The 21,545-nt window shown below is 53.2% G+C and overlaps 1 protein-coding gene across 2 annotated transcripts in view; it reads left to right on the plus strand.

Moving 5' to 3' along the window:
• The window catches only part of LOC144147601 (phenazine biosynthesis-like domain-containing protein), a 95,493-nt gene that overhangs the window by 40,606 nt on the left and 33,342 nt on the right, over positions 1-21,545 (plus strand). For both annotated transcript variants that reach the window (XM_077679572.1, XM_077679573.1), the window contains exons 2-3: positions 339-438; positions 2,814-2,912. In XM_077679572.1, coding sequence (XP_077535698.1) covers positions 339-438; positions 2,814-2,912 — 199 coding nt within the window. The remainder of the gene's footprint in view (positions 1-338; positions 439-2,813; positions 2,913-21,545) is intronic.

Raw genomic sequence — 21,545 nt, forward strand, 5'->3', positions numbered from 1 at the left:
AGCGAACAACGATCACGCCGCACTGGCGGAGATCCAGGTGGACTTCGTTGCGCGTAAGCGGAAGTGCGTGCAGAAACGCATCGACAACTTCTTTTTGCCACCAGGGGCCCTAAGGCGTAAATAAAACTATTTTTTTCGTGTGTCTGTTTTTTCGGACATTCGATAGTTGGGATTATTTACCTTCCCCGCGAAGTCCGAATTATCGGTCGTCGACTGTAGGCGCAAAAGCGTGAGTAAACGTCCTGTATTCATTTCTGTAACTGAAGATTGTGCTGGTGAGCATAATTTGCGCTCATAGACCGAAGTTTAAAGCAAACTGTGTATTTGTTTGTGCGCAGGACATCAGCGATGAACGAAAGCAATTAATTGCAGCGGAGATGCGACATTCCGAGACTGCGTTCGTGTCTAAACGAAACGCTCAGGATGGATTTGACAAAGGTAAGCGACAAATTGGAATGTTGAGGGGGGAATTGGGTGGAAATGATGAGGTAGCCGATCGTCTCGACTTTATATAGTTGCGGCAGCCATAAAAGCCACCGTGCGCCAGCCTCGGTGGTAATTAATTGGCCGCCCGTGATGTAGCGGCGGCCCCAGCCAACGAGATGCGATGCACAGCTACGCATGCACGACTCACACGACGGCAATAAATATGGCGGACTCCGCGGGGCGAATAAGATAGTTGTGGCTTCCCGTGTATACAGTGCCTCTCTCTCGAACCCTCTTCCGGCATCACCTTCTACATGCGAAACATCCCGACTATAGAGAGCACATTCCAAATGGATACTCTGAACCAAAAAGAACCAAACGTACTACATACCACTGTGTCATGTACGCTCGCCGGATGACCCGCACCAGACGGCGAATCCTTCGACTTCGCGTCCACTTCAAAATGACCTGCTCTATCCTTCTTGCACTCCCTTAAGCATGGCAAACCGGGGAATGGGACCCAAAATAACAATTGCTCCATGCTTCGTTGGTAAATCGAGGGGTCGAAAATCAGGGTGACGGCGAACAGAATGTAGTTGGAGCGGCGAAGCCGAAACTACTGCTTCTCCCGCCCGGCTTTGCCAAAGCAACCTTTTGAGAAGCGACTATTTGCGGGGTATATCTAGCGATGAATGGGGGTGTTTTTTTTTTCCCGCGTAAATGGTACGTACCCGGCCTCTCGGCCAGGAGATCGGTAAAAAAAATCGAGTTCCAGATGAACATTTAACTCGCCAAAGCAACAGGGCTACGAGGAGTGCCGTACTGGAGAGCACTGTCTTAATCGAGAGACGACTAAGACTTGCCCTTATGCACCTAGCGTTCTGAACAGTAACGACGGTGAGCTGCTCTTGAAGACGTAAGACATTCGAGCTGTGCTGCACCTTCGGTGCTGTGAGCGTGCCCCACTGGTGTGCGTTGCGAAAATTTTCTCGCACACGCACACGCACACGCGCACGCGCACACACACGCACATACACGCACGCACACACACACACACACGAAAGGAAATCCTGCGTACGCCGCTTGACTCAACCATACCAGTGAGTGCACGCGAAAGGGTGCTGAAAGCTGAAATCATTTTTGAGGAGATAGGTCGAAGTAAGTCATCGATAAATAATATAAATTATAACGGGATGCTGAGGGGCAGAGGTAGCCAAAGTGTCAAAGCATTTCTGCCCCCATACCCTATGCTAACGAGGGAAAAGTAAGTCTGAAAGGAAGGGAAAACTGGGCGGCGAGTGAGATCGGAGATGTAACGAGAGGAAGAGAGGAAAAGGACTAAGGGGGTGAGGTGGGAGATACAAATGGGAAGGCTGAGGGTGCCATGAAAAGATGGTGATGGGGAGGCGTTGGAAGGCTAGTGGTGTAGGTGCAGGCGCACGGGAAGTAGAATAGAGCTAGCAGTGAGTTCTCACCATTAATAATACGCTCTTAAAAATTTAAGGAGGGCCACGCTGAGGTGTGGCGAAATTCAGCGTCAGCAAAATGATTACTCCAACGATCGTAGAATCTAAGGCGCGTATACTGTCCGGGGCGATGATACGCTCAATGTCTGTTCATCCGTTGTCCATTGTTTATTGCTGTCACGGCGGCAAAAACGTCATCGCGAAGCCGATACTGTTTTTGGAGGTCACATCTGAAATGCATCTCATAGACAGCGCTGACCCCACAGTGCACGCGTGGGGACGATCCCTGGTTAACAGCAAATGGGGGTGATTTCTGGCGTCCACGGAACAAGGCCTTTTCCTCCGGAACGTGTCATTGTGTGCAATGCGCGTGAGGCATGCTTACTCCCAAAGCGCCGCGTATTACAATCACTGTGACGAGGAAGGCAAAGAAGACGAACGACGAGGCCTAGCCCACGATCTGACTCGAAAAAAAAAGATGCCCCATAACCCCCTCCGAAAAAAATTTCTGGCTACGGCCCTGCCTGCGCTATACACAATGCAAGCAAGGCGTTTTGCATGGCGCGATGTCACGGCACAAGTGACTTTTTTTAGTCCAATGGGATGTCGGTCCCCTTTTTGCTTTGGTATCTTAGACGCAGTGATTGGTAATTCCGGTACCCTGTGGTGAAGCAGGCCCACGTAATTTATTTTTGTGCCAGAACGACTTCCAAAAACACCGGTGATATAGTGCGATGAAGGGTGGAAGTCACATTGGCGGCGCGTTCGAAGAAGCTGGTCAAATTTATCACCTCTGAATTCCCAAGGGTGGTGACGTGCACGGTGCTAGAGCACTTGTGACAAGTGTACAGAACACTGACTTCGTCCCTTGCTTCTTGCCCACTTATTCTTCCCCCTAAGCTTTGTTGCCTTCTCTTCCAGATTCCTGCTTCAGTCTGCGTTGGTTCACTCCCCAGAACGAAGTGCCACTCTGCGGTCACGCGACACTGGCGACGGCAGCTGCCATTATTGCAGAATGGGGTTCGTTGTTTTGGTTCACGGGCGGGACCTATAGGACGCTGAAGTGAATGAGTTGAAGTGCTGCGGCTGCGTTGTGCAGATTAACCCATGAAATCAATTTATTGTTTGACTCATTAGCGGCAGCTTAACCTTGTGTTTATCTGTAATGAGTGACCGAAGAGAAAACACCACGGCCGTCGCGCCAACAACCGCTATGACGTCTGACAAGTACGCAGTGTTCTTTCATCGCTTATCAGTCAAGAAAATTTTGATGCCCATCGATTGTAAGCTTAATATGAGTTCACATGTCTTCACGCACCGCTTTTATAGGCTAAGCATGCAAGAAATTTCCTAAAGTCAGCCCCGCGGACTTGCCACTGTGTCGTCATAGCCGACGTCAGCAAACCAGACAGGAAAATGGTGCGAGATAGTGTCAGTAGATAAGGTATTAGAGTAACGCCACTGAGTCATGAAAGTCAGCAACGGCGGCCATTTTGGTGTTCATCAATGTTGCGGCGTTGCCGCATCTACGGCCTCACCGCTAACTTCGACCAGGTCGTTTGTTAACAACACTTCGCAAGATGCAGCAAAACGACATATTCGGACACACTTCTGCTGCCGAGATGCTGTTACACGCGTTATCTTTGATTCGCGTTAGGAACGACGTGAGTCACGCGCCGCCGCAGAGCAAGGAGGACAAGCTAAGCCTGCCGGAGCTGAGCTGACTGACTAAAACGCATAAACAACAGAATGGCGGCGCCCATGAACCGTCGCAGTGCAAACAAATTTTACGTAATGCGAACTGAGCAATGATCATGGCGGCGGCACAGAACAACAGGAGAAAAGAGTGCCGATGCTCTGTAACCTTATCTAGTGACACTAGTGCGAGAAAAATGGCACTTCCTAACACTTTTTTTTTCGTTAAAATATGCGCGTAAATAACCCGAAATAAAGACTTCACAACATAGCCTACGAATTCTAGACTTAAATCCACTGAGGAGATACTGCTTAGAACTCTTTACGTGATCGGGTTGGTGCATCACCTCTGTGTCCCATTTGCGGTGCTAGGCAGGAAACTGAACACTTGCTGTGTGTCTGTCCGCAATTATCGTCGTCACGAATGACGGCGCGAGGTTTAGTAAGGGCGTGAAATGTCAGCGTGATAGACTTTTTAGGCCGCTGGAACCGCAAAGGCAGTGCGGTGCGGTGTTTGAAAGCTCTTGCGGGTTTCCTGAAAACCTCCGGACTGTTTATCTCTCTACCTACTTTTTGTGCATGCGTGTGCGCATGCATCTGTCCAATGTCTTTATTGCTACTTTTAAAAGCATTTAACCATCATCACATGTAAATATTCGCCAACCATCTGAAGTAGCAATTTCAGCATGGTGCGGAGCTCACGTTTTCGGCCTCTTTAAAGAATCTTCTCTCCTTACTTCAAGGAGCCATGAAGAGAAAACAAAAGTTTGTTTTATTCGAAAGGTTAGGTGTTTCATAGTACCCCAAGCGCTTTCCTCGAAGCAAATGATGCTTTATTCACTGAGAAATAAGGCAATTTAAGCCAAAATTTTAGATCTCCCGCTAAAATTGCACATTTCGTCACGTGAACAATGGCGTCATACGAGCCGGTCCATGAAACAGATACTTAGTATGTCGACTCCATATAGCACCCACACGCGGGAGTCGACCGAGACGGCGGCCATTTTAAAAATACTAGTAAAACCTAGTGCACCCGCAGCCCTAGTCATGGAATCGCCTGATCCGGAGAACAAAACTCTCGCCGAGGAGCTCGGGCTTGCATTTAACAACCTCACACCACTTGAACGCTCAGTGCTTCTAAGTGCACGAGCGGCAAGAGTTGTAGGATACGCGGTGGACGGGAAAGCGACCATTCCGCGATAACCAGAACAGACGAACGCCCAGCCGTCGGCCCCGCTGCCTCGTCAGCCCTAAAGTCCCTCGATCGGCGTTGATGAAGGGACTTTAGTCAGCCCCGTCGCGACGGACGAATACAGACTGGTACGTATGTGCCGTATTTTCAATTTCAGTAGCAGTATCGCTTATGCCAGTTGGCCGGTGTCGTGTATGGAAAGCCGTTCGCTCGAGCTCTCTGCTCCGACCAGAAAGATTCGCGCGTCAATGCGCGGTGTGTACGGCAATTTTTTTTCCCCAAGGTCAGAGCGCTTTGAAAGGCGATTTGACGAAGTCGGCGACGAGCGCCAGCATGTCCGGGTCCCTGCCGTAATCATTTCCTCGGAAATGAAGCGAGCACACTCGTACTTCCTTTAGCTATCTTTCTCCTCCGTTTGCAAAGTTCACAAAACGTAGCCACTTGCTTCGCCGAGGTTCGTCGTTGGGCAGCACATGAAAGGAGATCTCACCGGCGGTGATGTCGCACTCCCTCGACGATTTGCCCGTACTACATGGGCATTTAAAAACACAGCAACGAAATTTCATTATAAAGTACCCGAACAAACTGAAGTTTTCAGTGGTTGTAAACTGTAAACGAGCTCGTAATGACAGCAGCAAGCCGACACGACCTCCATACCGAAACCTGTGCGACGAGTGGCACTATCTCGTTGCTGCTCTGTGTTCCTTACTCCCCTTGTTTCTATTTTTACCTTTGCTGGTTGGCGATATGACGGCCAACCTCCTGTGAAGGGATTACGATACCAAGCAAGGTCGCGGCTGTGCGTGCTGGGACGGTTCGTTGGCCCCGAAGAGCCTTGAACCCGAAAATTCGTCTGCGCGACTGTGGCGACGGCGAGATGTCGAGTTCGGCTGGCGGTAGTTTCGTACGCATTGGCATACACGCTTGCGTGTTCGTTCGGAACTTCAACCATTTACTCCACCGTTCTTTGTCATAAAAAGAATGTGCAGTATGTTTCACGGGCATTTAGCTCGCTATGCAAACTGTAAGCCCTGCCTAACATGCGTTTGCTTTTGCCGGCCTCCGCCAATCGGAGAGCATTCTCGAGTCACATCATAGGTTCTGTTGCGGAAAATGAGCTGGTGGGTCGCATGGTCATTTCCTTTTTTCCTAATTATGTAGCTTATTTGAGCGAAGTTTGCGGTATAAGTGGTGTCGTTATGGTTCTAACGAGGCAATCTTTCGAATGAACCAAACTTGTGTTTTCTCTTCATGGCTCCTTTCAGTATTTCTATAAGCGCTGCAGGCTCGCTCGAAATAAATAAAAAAAGAAGATCGGTTTTATAAGTGAGGATAAACTGCAGCGCCAACTTGTGCAATGGAGTCTGAGAGAACTATAATGCTGCAGAAACCACGCTGGTTGTCTACGATATGCGAAGTATTGTGTATGAAGTTTCAGGACGTTATCTACAATACCAGGCCACGTTTTTTTACGATAGCGGGTAGCCACATCGCAATTGATGTCGGACTTGAACCGCAGTATATCCCACACACTCCACGACACTCCCAATCCGTCTTGAGTGAAGTTATTCGCGAATAGGCATCGGTCTTGACGGTATGCATAATTGTTCAGGCACGTGGCGAAGCCTTACTCCACGCATCCTTTCGAGTCTCCCCTAGCGTGGTCCGGTGGTTTCGCGGGGATCCCGACGCCGTACCAACGAAACCGCTTTAGCAAATACGCTTCACTGACGCTTTTGATAAAAAAAAATATTGTAGCAGTTCTATCTTTTTTTGTTCGAAAAAAAAATTCCTGCGTGCTTTTTATGTGTATTGAATTATCGAGGTTTCTCTACTCGCACGTCTGCTCTACTCGAATCTACTCGAATCTTTTCCTGGCTATAGCCACCCTTATGAACTGTAACATATCACAGCATTCTGGCCTACCTGTTTATTTTTTATTCCCCTTTTCTTGCCAAACAATTACTGGTAATTAAGTTGCCACTTCTGTTCTACACACGCACAGCAATTCTTGACGCGAACGTGTTCAATGTCAAAAAACAAGCTGGAGTATTCATCTCCTTCAATATCTGATGTTTAGTTGCTCGGGGATATCAATCCTTCTCTTACCATTCTGAACGCCTTTCTTAAAGGAGCCATGAAGAGTAAACACAAGTTTGGTTCATTCAAAAGATTGCCTCGTTAGAATCATACTGACACCACTTTTAACGTAAACTTCGCTCAAATAAGCTACATAGTTAGGAAAAAAAGGAAATGCCCATGCGAAGCACTAGCTCATTCCCGCAACAGAACCTATGATGTCATACCAGACAGCTCTGCGATTGGCGGAGGGCGGCAAAAGCAAACGCAAATTAGGCAGAGCTTATAAGCTTGCCGAACGAGCTATTTGCGCTTAAATTTAGGGCACATTCTTTTTGAAGCCCTAAGAATGGTGCGACAAACAGTGGAAGTTACGAAATCACACGTAAACATAGAAGTACCGATGCGTATACTGCTGTTGGTACTGCGCGCACTATGCTTGGTTTAGCTGCACAGGACTGGGGGGCTTTGGGTTGTTTCAGACGACACTGGCCGATTGACGCAAGCGACAATGTTTTACGTGACCGTATTTGTCGAGCGAGCACCATGTTTCACGAAACGATTGTCTCCATGAACAAAATAAGCCAGGTACAAATACGTTCACAAACAAACCAAAGGCAAAGAACTGCTTGCTGAGGTGTGGTGGCGCCATCTAGGTGCACTAACGGTAAACAAGGCCCTGTGATGACATTGCAGACCACGAAAAAGGACGATTTAGCGGGGAAATAAAAATATTAACTTAAAATAATTACTATCTTAGTGAATAAAGCATCGTTTGCATTCGGACAAGCGCTGGGGGCACTATAAAGCACGAAATCTTTCGAATAACTCAAAGTTGTGTTTTGTCTTCATGGCTCCTTTAAGGACTGGTGAGAACAAATGTAGTGTCAGAAAGCAAGTCACCGCAACGCACGCTGGTCCATCTCGATCTCTCTATCTATTTCTCTCTTTCGCGCTCTGCACCTAGGCAATCATTGATTTCGCCAACACGCTTATAATTCATATTTGGCTGAAACCGCGCATTTCAATGAGGAGCATTACTTGGCTCATTGTGCGGAAACGTTATCCCACACCCATGGCAAGCAAACAACACGTAAATTCTCATAAGCTGCTTCGCGGGCAATTCTCTAGATTGCGAAAGCCGGCCTGAGGTTCATTATCCAACAAGAACGGTCCAGTGCACGTGGACGCCACCATATAAGATAACAGAAAAGGACGCAGGTTTGCTGTAGTCGTCAACTTAAACTCTCATGAGATCACCAGTGGCTCGCTATGCCGCAACACTGTTACCGAAGCAGAGGATCTAGCTGTCGCTCCAGCAGCGGCGAAGGGATCGGAACATGAACCGGTGCTCCCTCGACTCTGCCGTCGATTGTCCGGGGCACGACGTCGCAGCGTTGACGGGCTCTTCTCATGATGTTCAACACGGGTTGGCAGTGGACCAAGACATCCAGTAAACAACGAGGGTACCTGGAGTTGAGCACGAACCGGTGCGCCCTCGACTCTTTGCCGTCTATTGTCCGGAACACGACTTCGCAGTGTTGACAGACTCTCCCCATGGTCTTCAACATGGGTTGGCGGTGGGCCACGACACCTAGTAAACAACCAGGTTACCTGGACTTGAGCACCAACCGGGGCGTCCTCGACTTTCTGCCCGTGATTGTCCGGAACACGACGTCGCAGTGTTCGCGGGCTCTCCTACGGTGTTCAACACGGGTCGACGATGGGCCACGACACCCAGTAAGCAACCAGGGTACCTGGACTTGAGCACGAACCGGTGCGCCCTCGACTCTCTGCCGTTGGTTGTCCGGAACACGACGTCGCAGTGTGCGCGGGCTCTTCTATGGTGTTCAACACGGGTTGGCGATGGGCCACGACACCCAGTAAGCAACCAGGGTACCTGGACTTGAGCACGAACCGGTGCGCCCTCGACTCTCTGCCGTTGGTTGTCCGGAACACGACGTCGCAGTGTTCGCGGGCTCTTCTATGGTGTTCAACACGGGTTGGCGATGGGCCACGACACCCAGTAAGCAACCAGGGTATCTGGACTTGAGCACGAACCGGTGCGCCCTCGACGCTCTGCCGGCGGTTGGCCGGAACACGACGTCGCAGTGTTCGCGGGCTCTCCTATGGTGTTCAACACGGGTTGGCGGTGGGCCACGGCATCCAGTAAGCAACCAGGGTACCTGGACTTGAGCACGAACCGGTGCGCCCTCGACGCTCTGCCGGCGGTTGGCCGGAACACGACGTCGAAGTGTTCGCGGGCACTACTATAGTGTTCTACACGGGTTGGCGATGGGCCACGACACCCAGTAAACAAACAGGGTACCTGGACTTGAGCACGAACCGGTGTGCCCTCGACGCTCTGCCGGCGGTTGGCTGGAACACGACGTCGCAGTGTTCGCGGGCTCTTCTATGGTGTTCAACACGGGTTGGCGATGGGCCACGACACCCAGTAAGCAACCAGGGTACCTGGACTTGAGCATGAACCGGTGCGCCCTCGACGCTCTGCCGGCGGTTGGCCGGAACACGACGTCGCAGTGTTCGCGGGCTCTCCTATGGTGTTCAACACGGGTTGGCGATGGGCCACGACACCCAGTAAACAAACAGGGTACCTGGACTTGAGCATGAACCGGTGCGCCCTCGACGCTCTGCCGGCGGTTGGCCGGAACACAACGTCGCAGTGTTCGCGGGCTCTTCTATGGTGTTCAACACGGGTTGGCGATGGGCCACGACACCCAGTAAACAAACAGGGTACCTGGACTTGAGCACGAACCGGTGCGCCCTCGACGCTCTGCCGGCGGTTGGCCGGAACACGACGTCGCAGTGTTCGCGGGCTCTTCTATGGTGTTCAACACGGGTTGGCGATGGGCCACGACACCCAGTAAGCAACCAGGGTACCTGGACTTGAGCATGAACCGGTGCGCCCTCGACGCTCTGCCGGCGGTTGGCCGGAACACGACGTCGCAGTGTTCGCGGGCTCTTCTATGGTGTTCAACACGGGTTGGTGATGGGCCACGACACCCAGTAAACAAACAGGGTACCTGGACTTGAGCATGAACCGGTGCGCCCTCGACGCTCTGCCGGCGGTTGGCCGGAACACGACGTCGCAGTGTTCGCGGGCTCTTCTATGGTGTTCAACACGGGTTGGCGATGGGCCACGACACCCAGTAAGCAACCAGGGTACCTGGACTTGAGCACGAACCGGTGCGCCCTCGACGCTCTGCCGGCGGTTGGCCGGAACACGACGTCGCAGTGTTCGCGGGCTCTCCTATGGTGTTCAACACGGGTTGGCGATGGGCCACGACACCCAGTAAACAAACAGGGTACCTGGACTTGAGCATGAACCGGTGCGCCCTCGACGCTCTGCCGGCGGTTAGCCGGAACACGACGTCGCAGTGTTCGCGGGCTCTTCTATGGTGTTCAACACGGGTTGGCGATGGGCCACGACACCCAGTAAACAAACAGGGTACCTGGACTTGAGCATGAACCGGTGCGCCCTCGACGCTCTGCCGGCGGTTGGCCGGAACACGACGTCGCAGTGTTCGCGGGCTCTTCTATGGTGTTCAACACGGGTTGGCGATGGGCCACGACACCCAGTAAACAAACAGGGTACCTGGACTTGAGCACGAACCGGTGCGCCCTCGACGCTCTGCCGGCGGTTGGCCGGAACACGACGTCGCAGTGTTCGCGGGCTCTTCTATGGTGTTCAACACGGTTTGGCGATGGGCCACGGCACCCAGTAAACAAACAGGGTACCTGGACTTGAGCATGAACCGGTGCGCCCTCGACGCTCTGCCGGTGGTTGGCCGGAACACGAAGTCGCAGTGTTCGCGGGCTCTCCTACGGTGTTCAACACGGGTTGGCGATGGGCCACGACACCCAGTAAGCAACCAGGGTACCTGGACTTGAGCACGAACCGGTGCGCCCTCGACGCTCTGCCGGCGGTTGGCCGGAACACGACGTCGCAGTGTTCGCGGGCTCTTCTATGGTGTTCAACACGGGTTGGCGATGGGCCACGACACCCAGTAAGCAACCAGGGTACCTGGACTTGAGCACGAACCGGTGCGCCCTCGACGCTCTGCCGGCGGTTGGCCGGAACACGACGTCGCAGTGTTCGCGGGCTCTCCTATGGTGTTCAACACGGGTTGGCGGTGGGCCACGGCATCCAGTAAGCAACCAGGGTACCTGGACTTGAGCACGAACCGGTGCGCCCTCGACGCTCTGCCGGCGGTTGGCCGGAACACGACGTCGCAGTGTTCGCGGGCTCTTCTATGGTGTTCAGCACGGGTTGGCGATGGGCCACGACACCCAGTAAGCAACCAGGGTACCTGGACTTGAGCACGAACCGGTGCGCCCTCGACGCTCTGCCGGCGGTTGGCCGGAACACGACGTCGCAGTGTTCGCGGGCTCTTCTATGGTGTTCAACACGGGTTGGCGATGGGCCACGACACCCAGTAAGCAACCAGGGTACCTGGACTTGAGCACGAACCGGTGCGCCCTCGACGCTCTGCCGGCGGTTGGCCGGAACACGACGTCGAAGTGTTCGCGGGCACTTCTATAGTGTTCTACACGGGTTGGCGATGGGCCACGACACCCAGTAAACAAACAGGGTACCTGGACTTGAGCATGAACCGGTGCGCCCTCGACGCTCTGCCGGCGGTTGGCCGGAACACAACGTCGCAGTGTTCGCGGGCTCTTCTATGGTGTTCAACACGGGTTGGCGATGGGCCACGACACCCAGTAAACAAACAGGGTACCTGGACTTGAGCATGAACCGGTGCGCCCTCGACGCTCTGCCGGCGGTTGGCCGGAACACGACGTCGCAGTGTTCGCGGGCTCTTCTATGGTGTTCAGCACGGGTTGGCGATGGGCCACGACACCCAGTAAGCAACCAGGGTACCTGGACTTGAGCACGAACCGGTGCGCCCTCGACGCTCTGCCGGCGGTTGGCCGGAACACGACGTCGAAGTGTTCGCGGGCACTTCTATAGTGTTCTACACGGGTTGGCGATGGGCCACGACACCCAGTAAACAAACAGGGTACCTGGACTTGAGCATGAACCGGTGCGCCCTCGACGCTCTGCCGGCGGTTGGCCGGAACACAACGTCGCAGTGTTCGCGGGCTCTTCTATGGTGTTCAACACGGGTTGGCGATGGGCCACGACACCCAGTAAACAAACAGGGTACCTGGACTTGAGCACGAACCGGTGCGCCCTCGACGCTCTGCCGGCGGTTGGCCGGAACACGACGTCGCAGTGTTCGCGGGCTCTTCTATGGTGTTCAACACGGGTTGGCGATGGGCCACGACACCCAGTAAGCAACCAGGGTACCTGGACTTGAGCACGAACCGGTGCGCCCTCGACGCTCTGCCGGCGGTTGGCCGGAACACGACGTCGCAGTGTTCGCGGGCTCTCCTATGGTGTTCAACACGGGTTGGCGATGGGCCACGACACCCAGTAAACAAACAGGGTACCTGGACTTGAGCATGAACCGGTGCGCCCTCGACGCTCTGCCGGCGGTTGGCCGGAACACGACGTCGCAGTGTTCGCGGGCTCTTCTATGGTGTTCAACACGGGTTGGCGATGGGCCACGACACCCAGTAAACAAACAGGGTACCTGGACTTGAGCACGAACCGGTGCGCCCTCGACACTCTGCCGGCGGTTGGCCGGAACACGACGTCGCAGTGTTCGCGGGCTCTTCTATGGTGTTCAACACGGGTTGGCGATGGGCCACGACACCCAGTAAACAAACAGGGTACCTGGACTTGAGCACGAACCGGTGCGCCCTCGACGCTCTGCCGGCGGTTGGCCGGAACACGACGTCGCAGTGTTCGCGGGCTCTCCTATGGTGTTCAACACGGGTTGGCGATGGGCCACGACACCCAGTAAACAAACAGGGTACCTGGACTTGAGCATGAACCGGTGCGCCCTCGACGCTCTGCCGGCGGTTGGCCGGAACACGACGTCGCAGTGTTCGCGGGCTCTCCTATGGTGTTCAACACGGGTTGGCGATGGGCCACGACACCCAGTAAACAACCAGGGTACCTGGACTTGAGCACGAACCGGTGCGCCCTCGATGCTCTGCCGGCGGTTGGCCGGAACACGACGTCGCAGTGTTCGCGGGCTCTCTTATGGTGTTCAACACGGGTTGGCGATGGGCCGCGACACCCAGTAAGCAACCAGGGTACCTGGACTTGAGCACGAACCGGTGCGCCCTCGACGCTCTGCCGGCGGTTGTCCGGAACACGACGTCGCAGTGTTCGCGGGCTCGCCTCATGCATGGTATTCAACACGGGTTGGCGGTGGGCCAAGACATCCAGTAAACAACCACGGTACCTGGACTTGAGCACGAGCCGGTGCGCTCTCGACTCTCTGCCGTTGGTTGTCCGGAACACGACGTCGCAGTGTTCACGAGCTCCCCTTTGGTCTTCGACACTGGTTGGCGGTGGGCCACGGCATCCAGTAAACAACCAGGGTACCTGGACGTGGTGAGCACGAACCGGTGCTCCCTCGATTCACCGCGTCATTGTTCCGAACACGACGACACAGTGTTCATGGGTTCTCCTCGTGGCACTCAACGCAGGTGAGATGTGGGTCACGACAGATGGGTCGCGCTTGGGCATCCGCCGGGCGTCACGGTAAAGCCGCCTTGCAGGCCTTGCAGGTGGTGGCGCGGCGCCGTCCTCCTTCCTGCTGCCTATTTCTTCGATGCTATCGGTGGCTGCAGCGTTCCCTTGCGACCGGATGTAGGCGGCAGGAGGAAAGAAGCTAGCCCTCGGAACTACTTCTTCTTCTCCATTGGTAATGGGGTGCGTACCCGGTGAGGGGGATTTGACATGGCTTGAGGTTTGTCTCGTTATTCGAAAAGTGTTGTTTATAATTCGAAATTAATTGTGGATAAAAAAACTGCGCTCCTTGGGGGCGTGGCATTTCACTGTGAAAACCGTGAATTCACCGTGAAAACCCCGTGAATTTGCAACAGGCGCAGTTTCGCAACATGCGCGTTTTAGAGCATGTTTTCTACCGAAACAAATAATAGTTTAGACTGTTTCCAAGTCGGTGGTCACGGGGCATAGAAATAACGCTCCGTAGTTTGCTTTTATATTTGGCAATAAAAGAAAAAATTATTTGTTTGGCGTAACAGCAACATAAGAGGACAGTACGAGCCTCTCCGTGACGAAGAGAACCCAATGCATGGCATTTGTCCACACTCCTCGTAGTAAGCTGCTGGGTCACATGATCGAACTCAAGAGAGAAATAACAAAGAAAAGTGACTGTTTTATGCATTACTGGGCTTATTGAAGTCGAACTTGACGAATGAGTGAGTTGGCTGCATCGGTACGCTCCGTGGTTATCAGGCGTAGCGCTTAGCTGCTCTTATGCGTCATGCAAGCGATGATCGCGACCGTCTTTTTCTGTGATCACTCCATAAACTTGTAACCATAGAGAGAGAGAGAGAGAGAGAGAGAGAGAGAGAGAGAGAGAGAGAGAGAGAGAGAGAGAGAGTAAATGTTTATTGAAAAGGAGAAGAGGTCGGCCTCAGAAATTGATCGTGGGCCTGCTACTTCCCTCTGGGGGGAGGGTACTGAGGACAGAAAGAGAAAGGAATGAATATGGAAGGTATGGGAAATGACAATGAAAGCGACAAATGAACTATGTACAAGCAGCAAAATCTATGGTTACTGATGTCGCTATCCTGTAACCATAGAGTTTCATACTAATATATACTAGAGGGAAATCTGGCGCCATTGTCTAGGAGAGCCGCGCTTCGGCGAGCGTTCCGTCATTTGCCGGGCAGGCACGTTCCACTAGTCCTTGGCATGGCTGAAGAACAAGGTGAAAAGTTGGCTCTGGCTGCAAAAAAGCAACAATATTACTGTAGAAGGTTCATCAAATCTGTTTTGTTTTCATTAAATTGAACCTCCAAAAAGATTAATTTGCCAGTGATTACGTAGAAGCTTCATGCACGATGAACAAGAAAAAATGTTGCCCTTTTTTGTTGATTTTGGCTTCGAGACAAAAAAGAAGCCATATGGCTACCTAAGCTAAGTAGGGGAGGAACGTCGCTAGCTGCAAAGGCGCTGCCCACTGTATCCGCTTCTAGTATCCGCTTCTGTATCCGCTTCTAGACGCTGTATGAAGCTCTATGCTTGTAACATGGCAGCAGACGATAGCGTGGCGGCAGTGGCGGCCGGGAAGATGATAACGCAACAAAGCTTGCATTGAAGCAGAGAGCTCAACTATTTGACTAAAAGAAATATTGTGTGATGTTCTTTAGCTCACCATCCCCCTTTCGCTCGCTTTTGGATCATCGTTACTCGATCGCCTTGTGGTGTTGACGCCAATCCTGACCTGCAGAAATGTGTTTTTCTTGCCAGCCTCAGCCACCGTCTTAATTTTATAATACATGCCAAGGGTTTTTATATCTTTTATGCGCTAATTTGATACCTTGGTTGGGATATTTATGAGTGAAGCGTCAAATTGCACTGCATGTCGCCATAGCTATACGTGCACACGTCCCTGATTGCTTGCGTTGTGCTTAATAAAAAACATGGCGAATTCACTGTGAATTTGTGCAATGAAGAATACGGCCCCCGGAGCGACGTCATCACGGCGGCGCTTGAAAAAGGGTCGGACAGGTCTTAGCTCCGTGCGGAAGCTATATAGATGAACTCTAGCCCGAGCGGAGGCACAGCGCCGCCGACGCCAGTATAGAGGATGCCTGCAACCGAAGCAGCCGCTATGAGCCGTCGCCGAAAATACTCTGCAATTCGTGCTGCGCTCAAATTTCGCATTAGGGAGTATCGTAATCGTCACTCAAAATTTCAACACCATAGCTGTTTGAGCCGTGTGTTATCCGTTCGCCACTCCAAAAAACCCTTGGGAACGATGACGTCCGTTCGCGTTGCCTAGCAACCCCAGGCGCAGCTGTGCAAAGCTTCGCGCGCGCTCGTTTCGCTAGTCTAAACATGGCTCCGCCGAGCCATAGAGTTTCTTACAGTATGCGCCGAGCCTCACCGGCGCCTGTCAAGCCGTGACGTCACTGCGCAACACATGGTATAAAGGCTGGTGTACAGTGGCGTCGACAAACAGAGAGGGGCCGCCAGCCCTGCTGTTTCTCCAGCCTTGCACCCCTCCTGCAAGCTGCGCCAATTCTTTTTAAATGTCCCTACTTCTCTGAGCAGAAAAAATATCTCACTATCCCATTTGGACGTTTCAGCCTAGAGCTAAAATATTTTATTCAGCGTCGGCAGCCTAGGACCCATAAAAAAGGAATTTTGTCTCTGCTTCACAATGTCATTCCTGCCGCAGGAATACTGTTTTGTTAATGCGATATCTGAAGTATCTTTCCTGCCCTTACATAGCCAATTCGGTTATTTTTTCTGACTGCCTTTTCACTATTATCTCAATTTCATTTCTTGATAAAAAGCAGTTGTGCATGAGCCACCTAATTACGGGGAAGAAGAAGAAGCAGAAGTCGTTGCAGCTTAGTAATCAACCCGAATCATTAGGACATTATTTGTTTGAATGTCGCCGTTTCAGAGCAAAGAAAACGTTACTTTACTGCCCCATTCCAACGTCTTACACTTGAACTAAAAACTTCAGTTCTTCTTTTATTCGGGGCTAGCTGCCTTGGCAAAGCAAGCCAAGAAATTTACTTCCTCCTTCACGAATACATCACGGTCACCGGGAGATATGAGGTAGCTTATTCGTACAATCATTTATCTGCCACGCCCCCAAGGAGCGCAGTTTTTTTATCCACAGTTAATTTCGAATTATAAACAACACTTTTCGAATAACGAGACAAACCTCAAGCCATGTCAAATCCCCCTCACCGGGTACGTACCCCATTACCAATGGAGAAGAAGAAGTAGTTCCGAGGGCTAGCTTCTTTCCTCCTGCCGCCTACATCCGGTCGCAAGGGAACGCTGCAGCCACCGATAGCATCGAAGAAATAGGCAGCAGGAAGGAGGACGGCGCCGCGCCACCACCTGCAAGGCCTGCAAGGCGGCTTTACCGTGACGCCCGACGGATGCCCAAGCGCGACCCGTCGTGACCCACATCTCACCTGCGTTGAGTGCCACGAGGAGAACCCATGAACATTGTGACGTCGTGTTCGGAACAATGACGCGGTGAATCGAGGGAGCACCGGTTCGTGCTCACCACGTCCAGGTACCCTGGTTGTTTACTGGATTCCGTGGCCCACCGCCAACCAGTGTCGAAGACCAAAGGGGAACTCGTGAACACTGCGACGTCGTGTTCCGGACAACCAACGGCAGAGAGTCGAGAGCGCACCGGCTCGTGCTCAAGTCCAGGTACCCTGGTTGTTTACTGGATATCTTGGCCCACCGCCAACCCGTGTTGAATACCATGCATGAGGCGAGCCCGCGAACACTGCGACGTCGTGTTCCGGACAACCGCCGGCAGAGCGTCGAGGGCGCACCGGTTCGTGCTCAAGTCCAGGTACCCTGGTTGTTTACTGGGTGTCGTGGCCCACCGCCAACCCGTGTTGAACATCTTGAGGAGAGCCCGTGAACACTGCGGCGTAGTGCTCCGGACAACCGCCGGCAGAGCGTCGAGGGCGCACCTGTTCGTGCTCAAGTGCAGGTACAATGGTTGTTTACTGGATGTCGTGGCCCACCGCCAAGTCATGTTGCACACCTTGAGAAGAGCCCGCGAACGCTGCGACGTCGTGTTCCGGACAACCAACGGCAGAGAGTCGAGGGCGCACCGGTTCGTGCTCAAGTCCAGGTACCCTGGTTGCTTACTTACTGGGTGTCGTCGCCCATCGCCAACCCGTGTTGAACACCATAGGAGAGCCCGCGAACACTGCGACGTCGTGTTCCGGCCAACCGCCGGCAGAGCGTCGAGGGCGCACCGGTTCGTGCTCAAGTCCAGGTACCCTAGTTGCTTACTGGGTGTCGTGGCCCATCGCCAAGCCGTGTTGAACACCATAGAAGAGCCCGCGAACACTGCGACGTCGTGTTCCGGACAACCAACGGCAGAGAGTCGAGGGCGCACCGGTTCGTGCTCAAGTCCAGGTACCCTGGTTGCTTACTGGGTGTCGTGGCCCATCGCCAACCCGTGTTGAACACCATAGGAGAGCCCGCGAACACTGCGACGTCGTGTTCCGGACAACCAACGGCAGAGAGTCGAGGGCGCACCGGTTCGTGCTCAAGTCCAGGTACCGTGGTTGTTTACTGGATGTCTTGGCCCACCGCCAACCCGTGTTGAATACCATGCATGAGGCGAGCCCGCGAACACTGCGACGTCGTGTTCCGGACAACCAACGGCAGAGCGTCGAGGGCGCACCGGTTCGTGCTCAAGTCCAGGTACCCTGGTTGCTTACTGGGTGTCGTGGCCCATCGCCAACCCGTGTTGAACACCATAGGAGAGACCGCGAACACTGCGACGTCGTGTTCCGGCCAACCGCCGACAGAGCGTCGAGGGCGCACCGGTTCGTGCTCAAGTCCAGGTACCGTGGTTGTTTACTGGATGTCTTGGCCCACCGCCAACCCGTGTTGAATACCATGCATGAGGCGAGCCCGCGAACACTGCAACGTCGTGTTCCGGACAACCGCCGGCAGAGCGTCGAGGGCGCACCGGTTCGTGCTCAACTCCAGGTACCCTGGTTGTTTACTGGATCTCTTGGCCCACCGCCAAGTCATGTTGAACACCTTGAGGAGAGCCCGCGAACACTGCGACGTCGTGTTCCGGACAACCGCCGACAGAGCGTCGAGGGCGCACCGGTTCGTGCTCAAGTGCAGGTACCCTGGTTGTTTACTGGATGTCGTGGCCCACCGCCAAGTCGTGTTGAACACCATAGGAGAGCCCGCGAACACTTCGACGTAGTGTTCCGGACAACCGCCGGCAGAGCGTCGAGGGCACACCGGTTCGTGCTCAAGTCTAGGTACCCTGGTTGTTTACTGGGTGTCGTGGCCCATCGCCAAACCGTGTTGAACACCACTGGGAAAGCCCGTGAACACTGTGACGTCGTGTTCCGGAAGTTCACCGGCAGAGAGTCGAGGCCGCCCCGGTTCGTGCTCAAGTCCAGGTAATCTGGTTATTTACTAGGTGTCGTGGCCCACTGCCAACCCGTGTTGAAGACCATGGGGAGAGCCTGTCAACACTGCGACATCGTGTTCCAGACAACCAACGACAAAGAGTCGAGGGCGCACCGGTTCGTGCTCAACTCCAGGTACCCTGGTTGTTTACTGGATGCCGTGGCCTACCGCCAACCCATGTTGAACATCATGGGATAGAGCCCGTCAACACTGCGACTTCGTGTTCCGGACAATCGACGGGAGAGTCGAGGGAGCACCGTTTCGTGCTCAATTCCAGGTACCCTGGTTGTTTATTTGATGTCTTGGCCCACCGCCAACCCATGTTGGAGACCATGGGGGAGCCTGTGAACACTGCGACGTCGTGTTCCGTACAACTGACTACAAAGAGTCGAGGGCGCATCGGTTCGTGCTTCTCCAGGTACCGTGGTTGGTTATTGGATGTCGTGGCCCATCGCCAACCCGTGTTAACGACCATGGAAACAGCCCGTGAACACTGCGACGTCGTGTTCCCAACAATGACGGGAGAGAATCGAAGGCGCACCGGTTCCTGCTCACCACGTCCAGGTACCCTGGTTGTTTACTGGATGTCGTACCCACCGTCAACGCGTGTTGAACACCATGAGGAGAGCCCGTGAACACTGCCACGTCGTGTCCGGACAATCAACGACAGAGAATCGAGGGCGCACCGGTTCATGCTCACCACCAGGTACCCTGGTTGTGCACCTACCAAATGTGGCCCACCGCCATCCCATGCTGAACGCCACGATGAAAACCAGCGAACACCGCAACGTCGTGTTTTGGGCCACTGAGGGTAGAGAGTGGCAGGAAGAGCGCTTCGTGCTCACATCCTGGTACCCTAGGTTGGGCCCCAGGTGTCGTGGCCCTCCTCTAACCCTTTCTTAAAACCATGAGGCGAACTCGTGAACACTGGGACATCGCCGTCCGGACTACCGGGTTGCGGAGCAAAAACCGTTCGGTCGAATTTCGAGTCGCCTTCTTCCAAGCAAAATCTTCAAAGCAAAATCGCATTGCGTGGCCTGCCGCCACAGAGGTCCTTGTGGGCGACTTCGGATTGTAAATGGTTAAAATAGTCATCGACATCCAGTGGCACTAAAAGTATATCTGCTGGAGGGGCTTGAGGAAAAGTTATTTTTCGACTTTGTGTGTTTATGTGCTTCAAACGTTTTGATTGATTATGAGATTTAATACGCCAGAGGGCTTCCTAATTAATTTTGCAACCTGGGGATCACGAAACATTTTAGTATATTAATAGTCATGCTTATCTCTATAGAAAACACTCCTGTTTCTTCCTTTCACTTTGCACTTCGTGTGCCACCATTTCTATGAACTGGATGAAAATATATTTTACAGCGAAGCTGTTAGCCTCTCGTTGGTAGGAAAATTTCTTGTCGTAAAAAAAAACCCATGCAGGATCTAGCAGTTCTCGCCCAAGACGCCGAGCGCATGCGTCAGGCTAATTAGGCATGCAGCATAGAGCTCAGTATTCGTATAAAGAAAAAACCACAAAACAAGCATAGAAACTTCATGATGGATGGTAAGGCTTGGGTGAAAAATGGACCCGCCGCCCTCCAATGTGCTCTGGTAAAGATTAGATTTGAAGCTGCTCTCTAAAGCGGAGGTGGATTGACGTCATTCGAGGGATAGCGCATGCGTCAGGCTAGGAAGGACCAAGCAGTTCTCGCCCAACACGCCGAGCGCATGCTTCAGCACCAAGCATTTGCCGCCAGAGAAGCCGAGTGCAAGCTACAAGGCCGCCGGCACAATGAGGAACATTTCACATTTTCCCCCATCAGCATGTGTAGTGATTTAAAACAGCTCCGCTGGACATCCACTTTCGCAGGGCGGGATGGCGTCCATGTTTTAAATGCAGAGCATTTCTTTAACTCATGATGTCACCCGTTCTAGGCGTCCGTAGTAGTCCGCATCGCTCGCAGGTGCGCCCTCTCCCCCGCTCCTCCTCGCCTACTCTCCGCTAGCATCACGCGCTATCTCCGTGGTCGGTTCGCGCCCAACAGGTGGGGGCGCGCGCGTCGCTGGATCAACAACATATGTGGCGTCATCGTGACGTCAGCATCGCGCGCGCGTGGCGCGATCGTGGCGTTATAAAGGCGGGTGTCGGCGAGGCTGGAACGCACTCATCGCCGCGCTCTCTCGTCAGCAGTTGCCACAAGTGCAACAACATTAACGTAACGCGAACTACTTAACGTCGTGCGCCCCCGGAAATGCTCTGCATTTGATCGTGCCCCTCGCGAGGGGGATGTTTCACTGCGTCGCCATGCGAACAGTCTGCCACGCTTTAGGTTTCTCTTTCGGCAGCTCGCGGTGAACTGGTATACATACATTTCCACTCTTTTCTTACGCATTTCACATGCCTCGAAAACCGCATTTAGTGCATCAGCTGTAGACTGATCTCCCTCCACAGCGCTGGTTAAGATTCCTTCTAGTTTGACGAGGTGTTCTATGCCCTGCTGCTCAAATGCTGGTTTTGTTTCCGGCATGATTTGGTCGGAAGCATAAAGGTACTTTTTTCACAGCGCTGCTTTAACGTCGAGCGTAACATTCTGAACAGGGCTGTCAGTCGCCTTATACACAGCACAGA

The sequence above is a fragment of the Haemaphysalis longicornis genome, unplaced genomic scaffold (assembly GCF_048455015.1).
Source record: "Haemaphysalis longicornis isolate Haplotype H1 unplaced genomic scaffold, Haemaphysalis longicornis Haplotype H1 scaffold_1, whole genome shotgun sequence".
NCBI lineage: Eukaryota > Metazoa > Arthropoda > Arachnida > Ixodida > Ixodidae > Haemaphysalis > Haemaphysalis longicornis.